The sequence below is a fragment of the Manacus vitellinus genome, unplaced genomic scaffold, assembly GCF_001715985.3.
Source record: "Manacus vitellinus isolate BGI_N305 unplaced genomic scaffold, ASM171598v3 scaffold_44_pilon, whole genome shotgun sequence".
NCBI classification, from domain to species: domain Eukaryota; kingdom Metazoa; phylum Chordata; class Aves; order Passeriformes; family Pipridae; genus Manacus; species Manacus vitellinus.
In genome coordinates this window covers 5454943-5479920 of record NW_021940565.1, presented here as the reverse complement: position 1 = coordinate 5479920, position 24978 = coordinate 5454943, and the positions used below count along the sequence as shown (strand labels likewise).

General features: G+C 40.2%; 1 protein-coding gene across 1 annotated transcript in view; it reads right to left on the bottom strand.

Moving 5' to 3' along the window:
- The window catches only part of CRB1 (crumbs cell polarity complex component 1), a 71910-nt gene extending 51150 nt beyond the window's left edge, over window positions 1–20760 (bottom strand). Inside the window, exons 1-5 of the mRNA XM_018078980.3 lie at window positions 20700–20760; window positions 19602–20189; window positions 13479–13674; window positions 10300–10439; window positions 8734–8916 (exon numbers count right to left, since the gene is read on the bottom strand). Coding sequence (XP_017934469.2) covers window positions 8734–8916; window positions 10300–10439; window positions 13479–13674; window positions 19602–20189; window positions 20700–20760 — 1168 coding nt within the window. The remainder of the gene's footprint in view (window positions 1–8733; window positions 8917–10299; window positions 10440–13478; window positions 13675–19601; window positions 20190–20699) is intronic.
- Window positions 20761–24978: the final 4218 nt, after the last annotated feature.

Genomic DNA, 24978 nt, shown 5'->3' with positions numbered 1-24978 from the left:
TCACAGGAACAGAGGGGATACAGGGAACTTGGTTCTCAGAACTCTCAGAGCTGTGTTGGTACCAAAATGCTGATAACAGTTCAAAAAAATTGCATATTTTCACATATTAGGGCAGTTTATACTTTTTTAGGAGACTAATGCAAATAGCATTTCGCCAAGTAAAGCACTTTACTAAGGGTAAACAGCAATGCCATCCCACTGCTATGGGTTATTTGGGGATGTTTATATGCGAGAAATGGTATTTCAAAGGCACGTAAAAATCTGCAAGTGTGAAAACAGAGTAGCTAAGCTACATAAAAACTGTAACCCCTACAACAATGAAGTGATGAATGGCATTGTGCCATTTATATTTGAATGCCTTAGCAATTTAATAGCAGCCTGCATTCTTTGAGCAAGTTTTCTCATACATCTTTATTTTTTATTTCAATGTAGGTCAATATTGCTTTCATAACAAATATATACAGGTTTGGCATGCAAACATCATGCATTTCCCACTGTTACAAGCCATGCAATTGAAATAATTATTTAGTAATGAAGACCAGCATAAACTCTGCTTATTAACCAGCACACTCATGGCGTGCTGCAAAGTTTGCAGTGAGGAATGAAGACAAATCTTTTATTCCTACCACAAATCAATCCAGACAGAAAACTGTGCCCTTCAAAAATAGAAAAGATGCAAGTTTTTAACTAAGGACCTTTTTAACTAAGGGTCACAGAAAGGTTTTCTATAAGCAGAGCAGAAAAGTACTCTGAAGTACTTACTACGTAAGTAGTAGCATGTATGTATTTATATGTGTATTAACACATATATGTGTAAACACACATTTATACATACATGCATATGGTTCAGAACTACTAGCCCATGTACTATTTCTGACTGAACTCCTCCAGCTTCTCCAATGTCACTTCTGAATTCCTCTGTTATGGGAAGGAGAGAGAAGTAATGCCTCTTAAATGTTTGGTTGTATAATTTACTGTATTTCCAATAAACTGGATTTTAATGGGGTTCATGATGGTGACATTATCAAGGCTGGTTTTGAAATCATCTGTTGAGAAAAACACTATACTATTAAATTGGGTCATTTTGTTTATCGCTTGACATTTGACCTTAAATATTCCATAAATTAGAATGTATTGAGAAAGTAAAATACATTAGTCCCATAGCACAGGTCCTCTGTTAGTGTCTACTTGTTAAGCACTTTCTCTAGAGTAGTGAAAGTTGTATGAAGTGTAGATTTAAAGAAAGTTCCTTTCTGTTTGGGGACAAGTTGTGCATCTGCCTGACTGCAATTTGACTGTAGTTCAACCAGACCAATGTAGGCTTACACAAACCAATGCTAAAAAGCATATGCTGTAAAGTAGCTCCTGAGATGGACAATCAAATTCTTTAGAAGACAAGCAAAGTTCTGCTGTTAGTTTTAGTATGCGCAATACCTTTGATTTTACCAGGGTTTGGGACCACACTTTAAAGGCTACTTTCATTAGTGGTTGTCTTTGCCATTGGATGTTGAGCATGGTGTTGGTCTGGGGCAAAACAAGCAAGAAATGAAAGGGCCAGAGAGATTCTTCAACAGAGAAAGATTGAACTGAGCAAATTCATAAGCTCAGTCAAGAGGAGTGTATAAATATCTGAGGTATACCAGTTAAAAAAGAAAAGTTTATTCACAGATTGAAGAAAGAAATCAAAAAGGTAAGTAGGCAGTGCCTGAAGAAGGCACCAGAAGGAAAATTCTTACTGGGTAGACTAGATTTAACAAGTAGTCAGTCATATGATGGAATGACCCACCAGGAATGAGTGAAAGAAAAATAATAGGTACTTGAAAAATATTATCCCGCTGCCAAACAATATACAACTGCCTTTTTTGTTTGTTTGTTTTTGAAAGCATTTTTTGCCAGGTACTGGCCATACAGATTTGTTAAATCTAAGGACATTTTCTGTCTGTATGTTGCAAGATCTGGGAGCTTATGGATTAAAAGCCATTCATCCCCTCCTCCTTCCCTTCAAGGAAAAAAGTTTTTCATGCTAAAAAGTGTTTATGTGCAACACTGTTTAACACAGAGAGATGTGCCAGATTCAAAATATCCACTGCTTGCAGGCTCTGTCAATCACATTGGACTACATAATACAACTTAACATATCAGAGCAACTAGAGAAAATAGATCTTAGTAATAATGGGTCAGCTGTCAAATTTTAAAGAATAAAACTCTGAACATATTCTGAAAATAATATTGGTAGATGTTTCCTAATGTTTTAATTTCATATATTTCTAACTCAAAAAAACCCCCAAAACATCTAATATTCATGCATTCTTTTGATGCTGAATAATGCACAAGTGAGGGCTGCAATCTCTTTGCATTTCCAGTTGCAACTTGCAACAAGAAGAGGAGAGAGATTTCTCATGTAATACATATTTATCATTAAACAATATACATAGGCATATTCTCAGTGTTGCAAACCAAGTTTGGGGGCTAATTCTGTAAAGAGTTATCATAAAAAGCTCGAGAGCTCATTTCCTAATGGTCATAGTTCAGCTTTTACAAAATTCTAACATAGATTGTCATTACTAATAAAAATATTCTGTCAGAAGGTTCCCTTGTACAATATGAATAATAGCAACAAGCTGAAATTTTCAGTAAAGCTGAATTTTATTACATTAAAAGGAGTCCTCTGCATAGTTAGTGCCCATGCCAAGTGCATATTTTGTTTCTAGAATCTAAAACTATTTCAGTCTCTACTTGGAGCACATTAAATAAGGTAACTGGATCTGATAATGATGTACAAATACATCCTCCATAGGCTATGAGACTCCACTGTTTGTTGAAGTAATGTCATTCCTTATGATCATATTGGACCTTATTCTATGTTTTCTGCATCAGGGATAATGCTTACACAAACATTCAGATTTTAGTGAGGCGAAACCCAAGCTGCAGAATATTGTAAATACAAAAATGTTATTAGGTGGTATCAATATCACTTAAAGACATATGCTACTCTTTCCTCAAGTGCCTCCCACTAAGTCAGAGTTCTATAACCAGTGATAAACACTAGGTAACCGTACAACTACAGTCAGTGCATTTAAGCAATCACTCTCACAGTCCACTGCCATGTAGGGGGCAAGGTAAGTCATAAGAAGATTAATTTTTGCAAAAAAAATAAAACAGCTATTAGGCTTTCATAAAGCATCTCAAGATATGGGCTGTTAAGGAAAGAGCTGTCATGAAAAACACAAGTTAGTCTTAGTTGCTGTGGTGATTTATATGGTGGAAGAATGTAAAAATTACACTTTCTTTCACTAAATGGTATTTCTTACAATTGTTCAAGAGAGCCACTACCTGCAGTAGAAATGAAATTGGAATGTTCCAATGGTTCTCCAATGGTAACTGATAAAAGAATGGCAAATTCATAAGTTCTTCTAGCTATAGCCTTATTTCAGTGCTGCCCACAATGTTCTGAGTTACACTGCCTTTGTATGGCCATTACTGTACAGAGTGCATGTATTGTGAACCCAACCTCAGACTTCCTTCTGGGGACTGTCCAGAGAAAGACTAATCAGACTAACCTAAACAGTGAGCTTGGTCTGGGAGTTAGGCATGTGAGAAATTTTTTGTGCTTATTGCAAAGAAAGCAGTTTGATCCTCAGTAAAGGAACAAACAAGAAACTAGTGAGAACGCTGTATTCCTGGGGTCTGAAAGCATTTGCCTCTCCCTGGAGTAGACCACAGACCAGGGCTAAAGGATACATTTTGTCTTTCAAAGAGAATATTCTGACCATTTCCAAAAGTTAAGAAAAAAGGGAAGAAGGAAGAACTCTGTGACGGAACTAGAGGAGGGGCAAACTGAGAAAGAACCAATTCTGACAGTGTGAACTTCTCCTTACCAGGATGCTACTGATAGAAGAGATGTTAAATGGTATTAGTGGATAGAATCATTAAAAGCTTGTCCAAATGTTCTTTCAAGATCAGAGGCTTTAGAAGAGATGGAAAAAGTACTTTAAAGTGCTAATTGTCTGTTTTGTGTAGGGTTTTTACAGGCAGTAAGTGCCAGCCAGGCCCAGAGGGCATCCTGTGTTGGTACAGCCTTTGACTAGGCTGGCCCTGTAATGCTGGAGCTTTGAGACTGACTGGGAGCAGTGAGAGGAGGTGGTCCTCCTCCTTCCCCTTGTGCTTTTGAACACAGGAATACATGGAGATCACAGTGGCTTGGACAGAGACAGGGCAGCACTGTAGAAATCTCTCTAGAAAGCAATAACTTCTTTCCCATGCTCAGAAAATAGCTGCACTTTTTCATGTTTTGCTGCACAACTGCCCGATACCACCGAGTTGATTTTGCAAGGGAACTTTTCACAGCAGTCTAACAGTGAGAAAGAGATCTTGTACTGACTGTGAATCGAATTTAAGCAGCAAAGATGTATGTTTGCATCCCAAATATAGCCTCTGTGAGGTTCCAGAGGGGTAAGAAGCCCAGAGGAAGAGATCTCTAGATCTAACTCATTTTTCAGCAATTTCATGTGTGTAGTGTTAGGAATTTCTCCTTAAACCAGCTAACTTTGAATGGGTACTTGATGGTAACATTTTCCTTCTTGAAACTTTGCTTATATGGGAATAATAATTAGCTAACAGTACTTCCAGACCTGTTAATTTTGAATTTGAATGCCTGTCTTGCTTGCAGAAGAAGCCTGAGTCTCACTGAAAAGAGGAGCTGTGCTCTTGAAAGCTTCTTAACTTGAAAATTGTATTTTCTCTGTGTGTCTTCTCCTTTTTTATCCTCATTCTTTCCTTGAACAGCCTTGTCTTATTCTAAAGTCTCAGAATGAAGAGAAAATAACCTTTTAAACTGTGATGACAGGTCATGAAATAAAATGAATTAACTTGGTTAATGAAGGAATGATTGACTACTGTGGTGTGAGCAGATGAAGGACAGACAAGGAAATAAAGGTAAAAATAAAATTTGGAGTTTGGAGATGAGATCTTTGCTATTCAACTCCTTGACTTCATTTTTGTAAGTCACATTGCTTTATATGTCTAAGGACAGCAGCTGTGTGATCATTGTAAGGAAGGAGATTAAAACTAAAGAAAATATATAATTATTTTTATAATTATAAAAATATATGTGTGTATTTTAGGCTTCCCAAGTTAGTGGTAATATGCCCACTATCCTATTCATTACTCATAAATAATATTTATGTCTGTACCATGGGGAGAGGAGGATGGCTGGCTGAGACAGTCTGCCCTGCCGTCTGCTGGGTGGTCTGCCCATAGCAGCACCTAAAGACATGCAGGGCAATGGAAGCCTGATGCCCTGTGTGCTTCTATGTTTCTGTCACCCTGGCTTCAGTGCAGAATGAGAGTCCAAATGGTTCAGTTTTTAGGTACTGGTCTCGTGATGCTCACAGTTCAGTGTCTGGGTGGAGATTTTCTTTACTTAGTTGAGTGCTGAGTACTCTCCCATACTGGCCATTTATCTGCCTCATCTTCTGGCTCTGGAAGACAGTTTCTTTCCCCCATGCATATGCCAGGAATTCAATACCCATACGACACCAGTCTGATCATATCATTTTCTCTTGCATTAGTCCAACAGACTGGGAAAAGGGCCAAGGAAATTTAAAAGAGAAAACCAGAAAACAAGACAAGTAAACGAAAAGGCCAAAACCCATTTAGGAATTCATGATGCCAAAGCAAGCAGCAGTGCTAGTGGCACAGCTGGCACACAGCAGATAACAAGACGCCAGCAGTGTTAAGGCACTGAGGAGCCAGCACTCGTCTGCAGACAGCAGGCACCCTGCTACAGTCAGGTCAGTGGGCTCTGCTCCTCTTACCCTTATTCTGCTGATGCAAAATGGATAAGCTTCACCCCTGCCAGCAGCACTGTCCTACCCACCTGGGGACCGGGCACAGGGAGCAGGACCTGCCTGCCTGGCACAGTCCCTGCTCCTTGGGCTCGGTTCCACACTGGATTGTGTCACTTGGTAGACCTTGCAAGTTCAGAAGCTCTTTAATTTTGACATGGTGTTAAGTTTATTACAACCTGGTGAAATGAGTCACTACCAAATCCATAGCTCTGCCTTCCTCCTTTCTCACATATTTTCATGAGCAAAGTGAAAAGTTTAACCTCTCAAATAACAGTCTTTTTAACAAATGTGCAGTGCTAGAGCAATACAATATATCCACAGTATGAAAGGACACAGTTCTAGGGTAACTATTGCCTTTAGCTAGCAGTAACAAATCACAAGACTTTAAATGAAAGCCCAATTTATTAAAAGTACTGTTGTGCTAGGGGCCAGCAGACCAAGGTAATATGAAAAAATCTAGGGCTTGCTACTGCAGAAGTACTTCGACCTCTTGAAATCTGAGTATCCCCAAACCCTTTGATTTAAAAGGGAGCTGCAGAAGTTTAACCCTTCACAGAACTCATACAGAAATTTTCTATTTCAGATCTGGATAAGGCATATAATTAATGTCCTCAATTCTATCTGGAATGAAGTTTCCAGACTGGGATTTTTATTTTTTATTTTGTAAGAACGAAATTGTGTAAATAATTTTATTTGCAGATTTGTTCATTTCAAGACTTTCAGCAGGACTACGGACTATTTTCAAGTCACCTGAACAATCACTATCTGTAACAAGATGCTGCCAGGTAATATCTATTCCTTTCTACCATCATGATGGGGAAATATATTATCCTGACATAGGCGTGTGTTTAGGCTCCACTATCTCCTGCCCTTAGGTCTAAAACTATAGTCGAAAAGGCAGATATTCTCAATTTTCAGTTCAATTACACTAATTTGTTTGCAATCTTATCCAGTAAGTTCAAAGACGCTGGTTTGTGCTTGTTACATATTGGCAATTATCCTCAGTTTAATTACACCTTTCCATTGATTTCAATGGCTTTTAGATCAGGCCATCACAATGCAGGGTATGTAGATTACTATTTCTGCATATTACCCCCATCAGTGAAGTATGATTATAATGTTATGTGAATGCTTTACTGAGGAAAGAGTCATAATAAAATGAATGTGATTTATTAAATAAAGTCTCTGTCCTGTTGCAATAGGAATCTGAGGGGTTATATCTAAAGCACGTACAACTACTCAGGTGTTAAGGCTGGAAAAACTCCTGCCCTACAGCTGCAGAAATTTAGGATTTTTTGTGTTAATGAAATTCCCAGATGAAATGATTTGACATATTTTCCAGGCGACTGTTAGTTCATCTACATTAGATAAGAACCCATATACTGAGTGGTCCTGATCAGGGACTGACCTGCTACCTTGAATCATGCTACTGCTATCAACTCTAATCTTAAATCTTCTTTAATTTTCATTAAAACTTGTGGTTTATTTACTATTTGGAGAAATAGCTTTTCCTGGTCAGAGGCAAACATTTCCAAGTTACCCGGGGGAAAGAGAAGTGCCAGAGAGAGATGTGCATTGTTACTGCTACCACAGTGCCCTGTTAAAGATTGTGGTCTTCCTGCCTCCACCTGTCTGGGCACACTGTTTGGTAAGAATAACTATTTTGGGGTTTCTTTCTAATGAAAGTTATATATCTAGCATCCAACAGGTGTGTGATTAACTAGACTTACTCAAGGTTTTTAAAAATGTAATTTAATTTGCATGTGAAGTCAGCAGAAATTTCAGGGTCTCCAATACTTTCAGTCATATTTTGAAGAGTCTTGCATTGTGATTGAGGAGCTTATGGATTGAAAAAAGTGATTCAAGATTAATAGATTTAAGTACATTCTTACACTCTTTTTCTCCAGACCAGTTAGAGCCTACCTATACTCCCTGGGGAGTAAGAGAACTCCATGTGAATGAAACCAGTAGAATCACGACCCAAATTAGGCAAACAAACAAACCAGGTGAAGGCAATTGATAAGGAAATAAGAGGATAAAGGATGATGATTAAACAAGGAAATACCTTTCAGGTTGTCTCACAGAGCTTAGAAATTTTTAAATTAGGACAAGACAGGAGGAAACGAAACTGGAAAGATGGACATCGCTGGAAGGAGGCCAAGAGAAAGAAGTGGCATGTGAAGAGGTAAGGGTGCTTAGGACAGCCTGGGAGATATCGAAAACCTTAGTAGAAGCCTCCTGTTATACTCTCTTAGGCAGAACAAAAGCTCAACAGCAACACTTAGTGACAGGATAGGGAAGGACAGTTTAGGGGAAGGGCTGGAACAAAAGCAAACAAGTCTCAATGCCCCTTGAAGAAAAATAAAGAGGTAACTTAAAGAGGTAACTTAAAGGGAAAGCTCTGGTCTCCATGTACTTTAGTACTTGCTATGTTGGAGACAGCAGTCATGCAACTCTCAGGAAAGTTTATAAGCTGCTTAGGAGATGAATAGAACGAGAAATTGACAGCTGGTTAAATGAATCTAGCTGTTAATTATTTTTTCTTTCAGAAGAAACAAGCGGATGGAGTTGACAATAAAATGCTGCAGGCCTAGAAGTGTACAGTCCAAACCCAACGGGTTGGTGGCTGTGCTAAACAGCGCAGGCTGGGGCAAAGGCAAGTCTGAACACATCCCTTTCATGATTATGGTCACTTGTAAATTCGACTGTTAGTTTGTTTGTTTGATTGTTTGTTCTTCCCTTAAGAGCAGAGCTACGCGCGCACGTGGAGGTTGTATTTGATTCGGGCTGCAGAACGCCCCGACGGCCCGCGCTGCCGGCAGAGGGACCCTGCGCCCCGCGGGACCCGCATCGCACCGACGGCACCGGGCCGGGGGCACCTTACCGGAGAAGCCCGGCGGGCAGCGGCAGATGTAGCCCTCGGCCCGGTCGTAGCTGAAGGCTGGCGGCAGCCCCGGGACGCGCCCGTAGAGCCCGGCCCAGGAGCGCTCCACGCAGTGTCCGCCGGAGAGGCAGGGGCTGCTGCGGCACTCGGCGATGTCCTCCTCGCAGCGGGACCCCGCGTACCCTGCGGAGAGCACCGCGACAGGGCGGTCAGTGGCGTGACACGGTGAGGTTCCGACCCGCCTGCCGTGAGCAGGGACACTTTCTGCTAGACCAGGCTGCTCAGAGCTCCATCCAACCTGGCCTTAAACACTTCCAGGGACGGGGCATCCACAGCTTCTCTGGGCAATTTGTGCCAGTGCCTTACCACCCTCACAGTAAAGAATTTCTTCCTAATATCTAATCTAAACCTATTCTCTTTCAGTTTGAGGCCATTTCCCCTTGTCACTACATACTCTTAAAAATAGCCCCTCTTAATCTTTCTTGTTAGGATCTCTTCAGGTAGTGGAAGGCTAGATGATCTTTAAGGTCCCTTCCAACCCAAACCATTCTATGATTCTGTGTGCTATTCATCCCTTTCAGACCCCAAAATATACACCAAATCTACACTGTGAATAGTAGCTGAAACGTGGTTTCAGGCTTTGTCATGTGCTAAAAGTTTTCCTCAGTTCCTTGAAGGTGCGAACGTTCCCTCGAGCTCCCTGCCAGGGCTTGGCAGCAGGACATTGCTCTGGCTATTTTGCATTGGGGAGCTGAGCTGTGCTAGGCAGAATTTGTCTGGGTCTTTTTTTGGCAATACGGTGAAGATCTGTGTGAGTAACAAGGCGCTGCATTGTGGTGTACACACACTCTCAGGCTGTAGAAAGGCAGAGGAGGGCAGGAAGTATAAATCGTTTAGTGTTTGTAAAGTGTTTCATCTGGAGTTTGAAGTGCTACGAGACTCCCCAAATTTTGGAAAATGTCAAGGGTTCTGCCTAATTTTTCCTTTTCTATTGCACCAAGAATCGTGTAGTCCAACAACACTGAGGCATTTACTTCCCACAGTGCTGTTTGTGCTCCTGCATCCTCAGTAAGGTCACGGGTGTTAAACTCCTACAGAGACTTCTTGTAGTTAGTCCATGTGCTGAAAGAGTTGTGTAGTCTCTCCAGAGAGCAGGGTCTGTATCCCCACTGTGGGTGTGGGGGCCAGTTTGCAAACAGCTGGATACACAAAGCCCTCTGGTAAAGAACACAGCCTTGTGGGTCTTACCCCTTGCTACCAGACAGAAGGGCTTGCACTGGTACCATGAAGGAGACCAGTTTCCCAGCATACCAATACACCTAGTTTAATTTTTGTTCATACATAGACAATGTTTTGCATTCACAAATGAGATTTTAGACTGGTTTAAAGGTTGTCTGAATGAAGACTAAAGAAAGGGTCAGCTGTAGCTGTGATGTATGTATCACACAGGCTGAAGGATTAAGTAACTGGGAGGTGGATCCCAGCTTTGACTGATGTCCTATCTTGACTCCACAATACTAGTGCTTTTGGTTTTGCCCAGTTCTGCTGTGAGAACTTGAAGCTTACCTGGCCAACAGTGGCACGTGTAATTGTCAGCATTGTCCTCACAAGTGGCGTTGTTGTAGCAAGGTTGTGACCAACATAAGGGAACGAGGGTCTCGCAGTGCAGCCCCATAAATCCAGTACCAGTACAGTTGCAGCTGTACCTGCAACACAGAATGCAGTGTTCCCTCAAGCTGGAAGTCAAGAGATCTCGGCTTTGTTCCCAAACCTGCACAGGCTTCTTGTGCAGCCTTTGCTAGCAGCTTACAGGGTTGAGTCCAGGCTCGAGACCACCATCTGGTGTTGTAGGAGAAACCACAGAAATTGGGAACCAACAATGAGCTGTTTCCTGAAGTATGTGATTTTGTCTGGGGACAAAGAACTGCTTGTGAATTCAAATTGGTTTTGACAGATCATTTCTTATAAGAAATATGGATCTTTCTTTTTTTCTTCCTTTTAAAAAAATGTTTTGGGGAAAATAGTTTGTATCTTTTAGAAATTATAACATTAACATTATTCACAAAATTAAAAGGGAGGAGGTAGTAAGTGTGTTAGTATCTCTTGCTCTTGGACTGGTACAAATTGAATTGGCAGGAAAAAAAGGGAATTTCTGTTCCTCAACTAAGTGATATTTTTTCTTTCATGAAAAACAGCCTTTTATTGTTAGGTTAGAAAAAAATGTCAATTTCTTGCTTAGTTCCAGTAATAACAATAATAGGAGTTCCCTTTTCATAGCAATGTTACTACAACAAAAGTAAACAAACTAGTATATATAGAAATTAACAACATGCAGGTAATCAGTAATGTCTGGGGGTTTTTGTTTGTGGTTTTTTTTTAGGTGAGCTGAGTATTATAGAATGTATCATTCTGTTCTTTGATGATCAGTGATGATCATCAAAGATGATCAACACGTGCATGTCATACGAGAAGACAGGCTTTTGCAAGGTAAATGTTAACTGTGCATGATCTTGGTCTAAAAATAACTATCAGAAACAAAAAATTATTCTTATATTTTCTTTTACATGATACGCTATTATTACACAATTGAAATCATGGGGAATCTTGCTGAATGAGAATTTCTCTGCTAAATATCTAAGTCTTAGTCTTGGACAGAAAGTGAAATTGTTGAACATAAAGTAACATCAGAGATCAACTGGCTCCTGCAACCTAATGGACCGAAAAGTGTAAACTTTTTACTACACTATTTAAGGGTGTACATGAGCAGAAACTTCTGGCAGGCCAGTTTATTACTAGTGTACGGATTATTCTTAAATCAAAATCAGAGATTACTTAGACCAGGTGGCATTTGAATTTAGGATATAAAAAGTAATGAGGAAGATGTGAATCAGAATTTTCATTCTGAGGTATGTTTTCAAACCAGAAGTCACTCTCTTTTGCTGTATTTTTTACACACTTCTTCCATGTACCTTCAGTTTGGTGCTGCTCAGATTTGTGATGAAAGGTCTTTTTCTGCCTGTGCTCATGCTACGTTTTCACTTTGGTTCAGAATCATGGAGCAGTGAAGTATACATCCACAACTCACTTTGTAATGTGCAGTAGAGTTTAAATAAGAAATGTGCACTTACACGAAAGTGTTTTTTTAAGAGATGAGTTCTACTTTGTTGCATTCATGAAACCTCACTGGAAGATCAGTCTGAAATTTGCGAGAGAATTTGGTTTGTTGTTTGTATTTACATCTTTTCATGCTAAATCCATTGCCTTGCACATTTCTGTGAGACCTGGTGGCAGACACAAAAGCCTCAGCTGTACTACAGATTACTCAGAAAAGGAAAAGTACTATTTAAAGACTAAAATTCTTCATTTACCCCAAAAACACAAAAAAGGAAGAAAATTGCTGAACACCTGTCTGTTTTGAACTGCTTTGTTGTCCATCCCTTTTCATCACAGAACAAATATGGCAAGAGCTCCAATCATTCTCCAGATACCCTGTGGTATTCCAAGCCAATTAAAATTGATTTTACATGTACCTCAGCTTTAAAAAGAGAAAAATGAACAGGATCAGATCTGGCCTGAACGAGCACCCCAGTTGCTCACCTCGTGTGTGTATCCTCAAAAGGCTTACAGGTTACACAGTGGGTCTGCTGTGAGCTACTCAGCTACAAGGTGACCTCCCTCTCCCTGCTGTCATGCTTTAGCTACACTGTGAAATAATAAATTGCTTTGTCCTGCTCAGAGCCATTCAGCACTGCTGAAAAGGAGCTCCACAAGGTTGGTGCCTTGTCACCACACTGTACAAAAGCTCATTCCCAGAATTCCCCCTTTATTCAAGGCAAGCATGCCTTCTGCTGATGTGACTTTTGGGCTGATTTGGGGGGCACTAAAATTTTCAAAACTGCTTTTTAAAAACTGGCAAATACACAACAAAGGACAAATCTTATTCTGGCGAGAGGAGCACCTGCATGAATACACCTGGGAACTTTGAGACTGGGCTTATATACATATGTGTTTTCAGTGTGGGCATATCATGCTGAGTCAGCAAAGCCAGTATTGGTGAGTGAATGCCAGAGCTCTGGCTGCCTGGGCTGCAGAGGGACCTCTGCAGAGGGCTAGTAACAGTGGGTGGAAAAGCTCCTTTTTCTATTTTCTGTTGCCTTGCATTCTCTCTTTTTTTTTTTTTCAATTATTTCTTTCTCTATACACTGCAAGTTATTTTCAACAATAGCTGTTGTCCTATATATGCCTGTAAAGTTCCTGACATATTTCCTAATGTTATCTATCACTATGGTTACTATTATTACAGTTTTTCTCTGCCTCTCTTTTCTAATGCTTCTGTCTATTGTATGTGTGCAGCTGCTGTTGGCAAATTCAGTTTTATACAATCTCACATATTTCTTGAAAACTAAAGTCTGATAAGCGTTAGAAACAGAATTCATCCCTAAATGACAATCCTCAGGGGCAGACAAACAGCATGTTGTGAATTTTTAAAGTACAAATATGAAAAATGTACTTTTTGGTCAGTCTTTGCCATAAATATTTTGTTGCCCTATTGGCTCTGGCAGCAGACTCGCATTCTTTAATCCTTTTCAAATTTAAAGTGAAATTAGCGCAGGATCAAGGAGCGAAATCCGCCATTTGAAGCGGAACAAGCGCCCTGGCAGGGCAGGCTCCCTCAGCATTCCCACCCACCAGCGCAGGAGCTGCCAGCACCTCACGTTGGTGTTACCCAGGGGTTGCAGACATACCCATCGGCACCATCAGTGCACTGTCCCCCGTGGAGGCAGGGCCGGCTGGCGCACTCGTCGATGTTGGTTTCGCAGAGCTCTCCCAGGAACCCCGGTGGGCAGGAGCAGGAGAAGCGCCCCAGGGAATCGTGGCAGGTCGCGCCGTTCAGGCATGGCTGTGGCGAGCACTCATCTATTTCCAGCTCACAGTTTGTACCTTCAAAAGCAAAGAAAATAAGCAAACCCCAGAGCTGGGAGAGAGTTTTGGAGATCTCAGCAAGGACTGCTTGAAGTACAGTAGTCACAGAATTTTTTTTCTTTCTGTTTTTTAAGCAATTATCTATTTTCAAAAGGGATTTCCTCCTCAGTGTGCTTTGAAAGACTGTTTTTTTCAAGGCTAAGGAGAATATACAAAAGATCAAGCCAGCTGTTATCACAAAAATCAGTAGAAACCCCACTTTTTATGGTAGCTTGAACACAGAAACAGGACGAGTTAATTTTCAGTTTATTCAAACCAGTATTGTTGCTGTTTACACAATATAGAGGTGACTAGTAATTTATTGATCTCATAAGAGTCCATTTAAAGCTGCACAGTTAATTGAATTCATTGGGAAGTGGCTTGTTTAGCTGTGGTTTATTGCTTTATCTCTTTTTTAAGATTTAGCAATGTGTAAATAAATGGGTCTGTGGTGCAATGTTTGCAACAGGTCAGAATCTTGGAGTTGCTCTTCAGAGGTAATTGATGTAACTAAGTCAGTTCTCATATGAGTTTATCTCTATTTTTGATATCTGACAGGTTAAATATATACTCCCTTTTTTTACCGCTACCACAGTCCACGAGACAATAGGAAAATTACATGATCACTGCCTTGCAGCTCCTGCTTTGACTATTTCAGGGGTTTGTATGCTTATGCACTTGTTTAGTGTTTTGAGCGATAGAGTAATATTTGTAAATAGCTGCTAAGTCAATTTGTTTTAGCAGCTACAATATCAGCCACAAAACAGATGCAAAGTGGCAAATTATAATGAAGAAATTGCTTTGAAGTGGACTTGCTTATTCGGCTTACAAAGTAGCATAGTACTGTAAATTGTAAAAATAGTTTGCAGGGGAATTTCCTACTTGAAAGAAAAATTGTAGCCCTGAGAATGGGTTCCTTTTTTTATTTTTTGGGATTTTTTGTGGTAAGGGTGAAGTTTTTAGTACAAGATGATGGGGTAGACTTTCAAAAGATGGGAACAGACATTTGATGATGGGTATTACCCTAGTAATTTATTTAGGAGCTCACCTCTAATTCTTTCTTTATGCTGTTTTTGCCAGCTCTCTGCTGGTGTAAAATCTGTACGATGTTACTCAGGGCATCTTTCTTATAACACTGAGATTGATAATATTGAGCACTGTTACTTCATTACTAATTTATTTTGATGGTTTTGAATGAAGAATATTTGTTTAAAGGGAAAAAAAAAATCTCTACAAATCTCTACAATGGATATGTACCTGGAAATATCTTAAAATGCCAAAGCAAAATTTTCTGATGTTGACTAACAAGTATTTTTCGTTGTATTTAAACATTAATGTGCAAGCTCATCTTTTCAGTAGTTAAGAAATACCACTGCTGTAATTTTAGAGAATATATTCTTTCAGTTCCTTGAGAACACTGGAAGGAGGGAAGTTACCAGTCCTGTGCCCCCAGTTTAAGGTTCACTGATCGTCCAACCACTACTTTCAGTGGGAGCCTGCCGCGAGACCGCAGCACAGGAACGCTCTCTTACGGCTTTATGGTAATGTACATTACATCCAGATATAGTAAGCAGTCCCTCTGTGGTCATTGCCCTGTGAATTCACTGTAATTATAAACAATGTGTTTGCAGAAGTGTGTCTAGTGACCGTAAATCTGCCAGAGCTTGTTAACAGCTTACTGCGAACACTAAAAATCATGTGACAAAACAAGCACTGTTCGACTGATCCTCAGCTCAGCCAAATTTAAAACTACAGGCCTGAGAACAGCCTGACAATTAACATGAGAACATAGCGTTGCTGTTTTGGTTCACGTCTTTAATCTATCAAGCCCAGTAACCTGCCTTCGGCAATGTTGCCTCAGAAGAAAACTTCTCTCTGTATAATGCATCCAGCCAATGCGATGTGCCATGCAAATGGGGGGGATTCCTTCCCAGCCTCTGCTGAATTGGCTGTCAGGCTTTCTTATATGTGTAGAAGAGAGATGAAAAGATTAGATCTGCATTTTCACCTCAGTCTAACGTTCTGTCATAAATATGCTGTATGCCAAATATCATATGCCAGAGAGGAAGGAGTGAGCCAGCGAGCCCTGCCACAGCTATTGCACAGGGCTGAACCATCATGAGCTAAGGCACCCCATCCTAGGGCAGGCAGAGCCTCTCAGCAGGTACTGAACCACAAAAGCAGTTTGAATTGAAAAACTGTGAAGGTTCTTAGGAGTCATATTCATAACTTTTTCGGTTTCTTTGAAGAACTAAGATTATTTCTTACACTGCTTTCTTTTCTAATGAGTCCTACTGTGTGTTTCTTTGTACAGCCCCAGTCAATAAAAAGTAAAAGCAGGTGGGGATGAAGGACTCACAGCCAATGTTTTCAAACTTTGATGCCTACAGATACAGTGTAAAAACACCTTCTGGTCAAAGATATGAGGGATTTGCAGGGTCAGTGTAGTTCCAGGAGGATCTGCACATTCTTATTATGGCTGGAAATTGATAAGCAGGTCACCCTTTCTGCTCTCCTGAACTGTAATATTGTGCTCGTGCACAGCATGCAGAGGGCTGTCCTCAAATTCCTCAGTCTGTATAAAGTTATCTTGCATGGCATCAACTGGATGGAGAGTGTCACATAACTATTTTTGAAGGGACAGGAAAAGAGTTACATCAAAAATTGGACAGGGGAAAGAAATTGGTTTCTGAGAGCAAGGCTTGTCCTTGCTTGCATGCAGGTCTGTGCTAAGGACCCACACCTGTGTGCATGCACAGGTGTAAATTGTTACAGGTTTTACACTGCACTACGCAGACAAAATTGGAGGAGAAGAGCAAGGCTAAATCCAGTGAAAGATTTTGGTCCTGTGACGTTATGAGCTGCAACAAGCATACCCTGGATGTGAGTGCCCACTGCTAATCTTTAGTTTGAAAGCCTTGGACATGTGGCAAATACCACTGGACTCCTCTCATGCCACAGCCTTATGCTTGAGAATCTCGGCAGAGCTGATAACCTGGGCTGAATCCTCTGCTCAGGCTGGCTGGGACACAAGGTGGGGAGTGCTGGTTTGAAAATGAAAAGCTGAGGAAGGAAACAGGCTTTTCACTTTGCTGGCAATTGCTGCTGGATAGACCACGTTGTTTGCTATTGATACCCACAACAATATGGACATGAGCTTGTTGGGAAGTGAGACCTGTACTTGAGGTACTTCATCCCATGGTAGAGACTGCTGTGCCCCTGCTTGCCTTTAAATACCTAAGACTTATTTATGATGCATCTATTCTTAATATTTGCATGGCATATACATTATTGATGAGAATACTGAATGAGAACTTAAGAGATCTGTCAGGAATAATTTCTTCATATTCTACAGACTTCATCCCAGAGGTGGTCACATCATAGCAAAAAGTATTGCCAAAAGAACAAATCTAGCTCATTGCACCTATTTTTGTCTGCCACCGAAATACTTTCTCCTGCTGCTATCTTAGGCTGAGACTCGGTTGTGAAGCAGCCATGCACTCCTGTTAGTTCACGCTGAAATGTTCACTGGCAATGGAGGATTGGCTTCAGGAAGGTAATTAATGCACCTAGCTGTGGGTAATAATAGGCTCTTATACTGTGCTCTGTTGGGGTGAATTAAAAGCAAGTGCAATTAGTGCAATGGGGGAAAAATGCAATTGATTAAGGTAGCCAGCAAAACTTCAACAAACCAATTGAGCTTCATTATTTAACAGCTGCGTGGCACATGTCTTGTAAATAATTTCACACATGCAGAACATTATCATAGAAACTGCAGATTTCATGCTAAATTTTCCAATCTTTGGCTCTCGGTGCGTTCTAACCTCTTCCATTTGTGTAAGAATTATGTGTGACATTTCTCAGCTATTTTAAGAAGTGCTGCAGCATACCAATCACACAAAATAGCAGTCGCAGGCCATGGAACTAGTAGCAATTGCAGCCAGTAACTCATGGATTTGGTTAACATTGATGCTATAGAATAACTGTATGTTCTCTACCTGCAAATCAAGAGATATAACCTTTTTTACATCTTAGAGAAATGAGATGAGGCTGGATGACTTCCCACAGTAATTCATGGTGTCAGGCCAGGATAATAATGGTTGGCAATATCCCCTGACAGAGTAAATGAGGGGTTTTATTACCAGTGGGGACGCGTTGGAGCTTTCATCCAGTAATCCCTCTGGCTTGTGCATTTAGCACAACTCACAGCAAGGTGCAAAAAAACAACAAAAAAGAATGCTTCTGATAAACCATTTTGTTAAGTACCTTTTAAAGTGGATATTTTACTGCTGGAGGAATGGTCTGCTACTCCTCTATAGAATTACCATGATTAATCTCTTTGCTACTGGAAATGTTGTTGAAGCTGTATGTCAAAAAACTGCAGCCTCTTCTGCTGTGCCTTTTAGACCTCTTCTCCTTCCTTGGTTCTCTACTCATTTCTTAACTCTGCTTGTGCAGTGTGTGGAGTGTTTGGTGACATTGCTTGATTTTTGGTGAGAGTGGAGAGCATTAGCCAGGGAAACAGCAGAATTTCATGATGAAAGTGGAGCGACTCCAGCAGAGTAACTTTCCTCCAGCAGTTTGTGTTGACCTAAATTTTCATTTCTGTTTGTTTGGGTTTTATTATTTCATTATGTTTTCTCTTTCTTTGTCTCTAAGGTGTATATTCTGCCTCTTTCAAACCGAGTTTCTGGACTATGGATCCAGGCCTGGACCCCACTAACAGCGCCAGTTAAACAAATACAGTTTCCTGAATACAACAGGAGGTCTGGGCTGAGTCTGATCATTGCAGAGTAACCATGCTGGTTGTTAATAGGTTTTTCCTTCCTTATGCTCTTCGGCTTTCCCCCAGTTGTGTAGTTTTCTCCTCAGCTGGCCCGGGCTCCGACACCCGCTGGCAGCAGCGGGGTGGCAGGAAGGTAACAAGCTTCCTTCAAATAACATTCTCCATGCTCATAAGGGATATTAACTGAGGGCTGGCTTCCAACGAGTGCTGTGTCAGACACAGGAAAGCTGCTTTTTACCTCTGACTTCCCCTCCTGCACAGGGATTTGGGGATGGAGCTGTAAACCACATCTCTTATTTCTTATTCATTTGAATCACTTGAAGCCATAGATGTTTTTTCGTCCTCTTTTTGCTGTATGACTTTTTTTTTTCTTTGCTTACCTGACTGGCAATCTATCACTAAAATGCCTCCCCTTTTCTCCTTTTAATGATTCAGTGTGCTACCTCTCACAGTCCTACCCCTGAATACAGCTTTGAAATCTGAAGGGAGCTGTCTTCTGACAAGAATTATATGCTTTCCAGTAGAGGAAGTAAGGAAGAAAAATCACACCACTACCTTAAAAACGGAGCTACATAAAATAGGATTATCAAAAAAATGGGCAGTTTGGGAACATAACACTTTCTTTTCTATGTAACTTACATAATATTCTAGTTGCAAATGAGTCCTTTGTTTCTGAGAAGGGCAGAGGAGAGGAAGTAAATGTGAAACATCTAGGTTTAAGAGCACAGTTTTTCTTATTAGATCTAATTTTTAACTCTGTCAAATATAGCTTTTGATCCCCAGACAAAAACTACATATAGCATTCTGAAGACCTGCATTTTGAGAATGTTTCTTTTAAAAGGAAAGTTTGTCTAGCCCTGTGACATAGCTTGATGTTCACAAAACTGATGTGTAGATGTTGGTAAATAATGAGATTTCTTTAATCCTTCCTTTTCTGATATCAGTAGTTCACAGTGATATAGTAATCCATAAGGGACCAACAGCCATTGGTGCTGAGGCTGAAGGCAAGGTGGTAATGCAGATATGGCTAAATAAATGTATGGTTGAGGGAGTTAAACTTGGAACACGAATTATAATGGTTCTGTACAATGAAAGGTAAAGTTGTTTTAATAGTGCTTACCCGTGAACCCAAGCAGACAGATGCAGTCATAGCGTCCTATCTGGTTAAGACACGTTGCCCCATTCAGGCACGGATCTGAGACACACTCATTCACTTCCAGGTCACAGTGCTTGCCTTGGTAGCCTGGGACACAGTAGCAGGAATATTCATCGACCCCATCCCTGCACACTGCTCCGTTGTGGCACGGTTCGGAAATGCATTCATCCAAATCCATCTCGCAGAGTGTTCCTGTGTATCCTGCACTACACAGGCAGGTGGGCCCAGTCAAACCATTTTGGCAGGTGCCTCCATGCTCACAAGGATTTGTGTCACATGCGCTGTCAGGGGTTTCACAGGGGCACTCGCAGGTAAAGCTGAGGTTTCCAGCAGAGCCTAAACAGGTCGCATTTTGGAGACAGGGGTTTGAGAAGCAAGGACTGGAGGTTTTGTTACAGAGTTCCTCCACACTGTCCACTGACGCTTCTGCACAACGGCAAGGGTCATCTTTCCGACCAGTAATGCACGTAGAGTTCTTTTGGCAAGAGTTTGACAGGCACCTGGAATCATTCCTCGTGCAAAGTGACTCTAGAAAGGAAAAGCAAAAAAACACTGGGAGTAACCAAGAGTGAAAGAAGTGTAGTTCTTAGCATAACTGTGCTTCAAAACTAGCAGCTCCAATTGTTGGCTGTTGAGATGCATTAGTGGACTAATAAATGTAAAATAAAAACAATTATGAAAATTGAGTAGGTTGTAATTTCCTGTTCTTGCCTCTTCCAACAGCCATGGTCTGGAGTGTCAGGATTTCTTAGCACTATGAGTATAGTTGCAACAATATTGGTAGTTGTCAACCGATATCCAACAATATGGAATGCATTTATACTTAAGACTTTTTTTTTTTTACTAGAGAAAGGAGTTGAACCCCTTTTTTCAGTTCCATACCACCTTGAATACTTTTGTGGTTGAAGTTCTTTTGTATTAGATTTCACAAAGCTAAATTACTCAGCTGCAGTTATAGCTCAAGCAGTTCAAACCATCATGTACTTTGATTCTGATTTCCTGATTCGAAATAGTAATTTGACAGCTGTGCAGCATTTCCACCACAAAGAATCTCCCAAATACCTGAGATGCAAGACCTCTGAGAGCCTTCCAGCCTCTGAGGCTGGAAGGACTCAGTGAACATGGTGTAAACATGTTCCTTACCCTCTGGGAATTGAGCTCCTGGCAGTAATTAAAGGCCACTTGGATTTTAGCATTGCTGCTGTAAAGGCTGACAATAGCAAAAGCTACTTCTCACTTCCCAGTCAAGGAGGGGTGAGCTGTTACCAGCATTGTTCAGAACCCACCACTGACATACACTGAAGCAGTTGTATCTTGGCCAAGACTCCATGAAATAAAGCTGAACGCTCCTTTCCGAGAGAAGACAGCAATTCAGAAGGGAAAGACTAGTGAGCTGGAGAATGAAAATTGCATTAAACAATCTATGTGATAGTCCTGTAAACATCCTTTTTTCTTTGTTCAGTTTATACTTTTATTCCAGAGTCTTGTTTGGATATATGAAGGGTATGTGTATTCTACAGCAGTTACTTGAAAACAAATGGCAAAGCAGTCTATATTTATGCAAACAGGGTGTTGTGGATGAGCTGAACTTCTTAGAGAAATTCAGACCCACTGATCATCAGTCTTTCAATTCTTCTTAGTTCTTGAACTGAGAGTCAGGAGAGTGGACACAAAAGAGATGGAGATGGGCCACTGAAAGAGAAGTGGTGAGTAGAGATGCTTATCAATAACTGGAGTTAGACCAGGGCTGATAAAGGCCTGGGACAGATCCCTGGCTGGAAAAGTGATAGACGTGGGTTGGTCACCTGAGGATAGCAAAAAAACAAACACTGAGGACTGTCAGAGAATACAAACTGACTGGGGAGGGTATGTTTTTATAATGTGTATTTTAATATTATATATATATATACATAAATATAATTTAATCTGTTTTTTTCTAGGAGGTGGGAGTGGAGAAGGAAAGTGTTAGAAGGCTTTACTAGCTGAGGAAAGACTGCTTATGTAGATAAGACACCAAGATAATAAATGGAAAGGTTGGAAAAGTTATCTGTGCATCACTGTTGTACTTTCTGACTTTAGATGTACACAGGAGCAACAGTGCCTCTGAGAATTAAAAGCAGCAGTCTGAATGAACTTGATGTTCGTGAATAGGTACATTTACCAAGTCAGATAACTAACTGATACTTCTTTGAACAAGCAGAATAAAGATTATGTAGTAACATTGATAGTAACAATGACACCAGGATTTAAAACAAGCAGTGGTCTTAAGGATTACATAGGAATAGTTTCTTGATTGTTTCTTTTGGGGTGTTGCATCTATAAGTAAAATGTGAGAAATATTTTTGTTTGAAACGTTTTGAGCTGTTGTCAAGTGCACATATACATCAGAGATGCAGAGGATGCATAGATGCAGATGAAGAGATGAACAGAAAAATTATGGTCTTTGCTTGGTAAAGATTGTCTTTATTTAATGCAGGCTATGATAGATCTGATTAAGAAAGGACGTTAACATTGACTTGCAGGAGGAGAACTGGAGCATTACCTAATGTTCTTCAAAGGAAAACAGGACAAAAATAGTACTTCTGATTTAGCCTGCTCTTAAAATGGCTGTTCCCAAGCCTGTTAACAATCAGTTTTACACTGGGAGCAGATATTCCATCCTAATGAGGTGTCAGTTGTATTTCCTCCAGGTTTGACTGAATGTAAAATTCAAGACACTGGTTATGATGTACTGACTTGCACCACAATCAGCAGTAACATGGTCTCTTCTCCTCCTCAGCACACCCTCATGCATGTTCTGATGTCCTGGTTTGCATAATTTTGTATATTACTCATGCATTTAGTTTTTTTTCTTTAGCCTGAATAATACAGAGCTTGCTGTAATCTATTAATTACAGTTAAAAGGAGCAAAACTGTGGTCCTTAGGAACTTCTGCACCTCACATTTTCCTTGGGATTACACAACTTTAGAGAACTTTCCTTTCAGTCTGTGTAGCTACTTAAAATTCATTAAAATATATGTTGGAGGAAAGATTGCAAATTTGAAGACATTAACTATGATTAAGTTATAATGTTGTCTAGTACTGTACTGTGTAAGCTACAAGAGGTGAGGTCAACCATTTGAGTGCTTCTTACGTAGGACCACTGTGACATGAGAAGCAATTTAGTTAATTATTACTGCTTTTCCAGAGATAATTTGCATGCAACAGCTCAGTTTGTTATAAAGACTGTGTGAGAGAGCATGAAGCATTTGCCAGTTTGCAGTTTTGATAGCAACATACTAGCTGTGAGCACTGGTTAAAAAGCTTCATAGCTCTGTGAGGCAGTAGTAGTGGATGGAAAATGAGAGAAGAGGGCAGACAGCCCTAAAAGCACTGTCTGTTTGTAGTGAAGGCAACCAATTTGTCTCCGAGGCGATATCACTATGGGAAAAAACATGAAACAGAAAACCTTTCCTGGTTTGTTTTTTTTTTTTAAACCAGTATCTTAATTTCAACTCCTTTGGCTTTTATAAAACAAATTTCTTATGCAGAAATTGCCAACAGACAATTCAATAAAGTATCCCTAGAGGATACTTTTATCTGATTTGTACTACAAGTTTACAGTGAAGCAATAATAATATTGGAGTTCTGTCTTCATTTTAAAGCACTGTGCATGGTTTTTATTATTTGTATAATTTTTGAGGAACACCACAGAAGTTATGACTTTTTTTTTTTTAAATTATATTACTAGATGATGTGAGTGCTTCAGATATCATTGGATCCTGGACTGCTAGTTAAAACCCCAGTTTCCCCCTCTTTCAGGTAAGCTATTTACTCTACCTCCCTTCCTGCCCTAGTTTTCCTGCTGCTCTGGAGTCATGTGGAAGAGTGGATTTGGGAACCTATTGAGCTACTGAGGGCTGTGTGGAAATGAGAGAAGAAGAAGAGTGTAGAAGGTGGAAGCTTTCACATGCTCTGTGATGCATTGTGATGATGCAAAGTCTGGCTTAGTTTAAGTGGAGGCCTAAAGAATATCCTCTACTCCATTTGCAGAAAGAGCTCCAAAGGGTCAGAAATGTTTCAGTGTTTTGGGGAGCTTAATTTTTGACAAGGTTGCAGCAGGATAACCAGGAAAGGCCTCATGCTCCACCTCGGATATGTAGAGGAGTTGTTTTTGTTCTTAAGCAATTAAGGTCACTTCAGCAGTGACTTGTTCTGACAGTCTTAAAACTTGTATGTAACATTAGAATAATGGAAACAAAATGCTGATCACTTTGAATTTACACTGACTGACACTTGAGGTAATTATCAGTCTCTTTATAAACATTGGTACATTAATCTAATTATGAGAGGATTTAGTGCCAAGCATTTTGCCCCATGGTTAAATCCTTGTGATGCAGATGAGATGGTTGGCAGTGAAATTCTTTGCAGTAAAGCTTGCCATCTACTGGCACATCACCCGTACTACCAGAAACAGGGCAATACCTGCAGCTTTTACAAGAGCTGGCACAAACGACTAAGTACAACAAATGCCAAAAAGAAGACAGCATTTTTTTTCCCTCTTGGAGAAGATTATTTAAATTCACTGATGTGATCTTATTAGTGTACGAATAATTGAGCTTATATGGCTAATCAGCACTAAAAATGCATGATTTTGACTGGCAAAGACTTCTGAATGGTCAGAAACCACTGCAGTAATACAAAACAACTTTTATGATGTTAGAAATGCATGAAAATGAGGATAGAAGGGAAAAATTAAATTAATGGGAAAGTTAACATAAATGGGGCAGGGGTTTTGAAATGGCAAAAGCATTTTGGCACAGATCACCTGAAGCTATTCTTCCTCAGTAAAGCAGGTAATTTTGAAGAGCTTGTCTGTATAGCTTTGCTGAAAACTTCAAGGGTTTCTTTTCCAGATCCTGTTTGAATCAGAGACTTACAGAATTCATGTCTACTTTTCAGAATATTCTTCTAACTTAATTAGATCAAATCTAAAGTGAATTGATAATCCCCAATTCTGAGAATTGGATTAGCAATCACAGCCACTCAAAGCCTCCAAACAAAACCTATCAAACTGTGTTGGGCTCTTTGTGTCACACATGTCTTTCAGCAAAGACTTATTCTTTAAGGACACGACTCTTCCTACGAGTTGGTGAAATATCATAATCAGCAGCAGCATTTAAAATTAAGTTTCAATCACTGCTAATCACATTGTTATGAACCAGAGTTCGCTTGGCTGTGGTCATGCCTGCACTTTGCTAATCATCTCATCGTGCCTGGAGGCTGCTTGTAATTTGCAATGCTGTTCTTTAAATGTGCCTTCTGCCCCTGAAGGAGGACTCTAAGCTTCGCAGAAGCTTT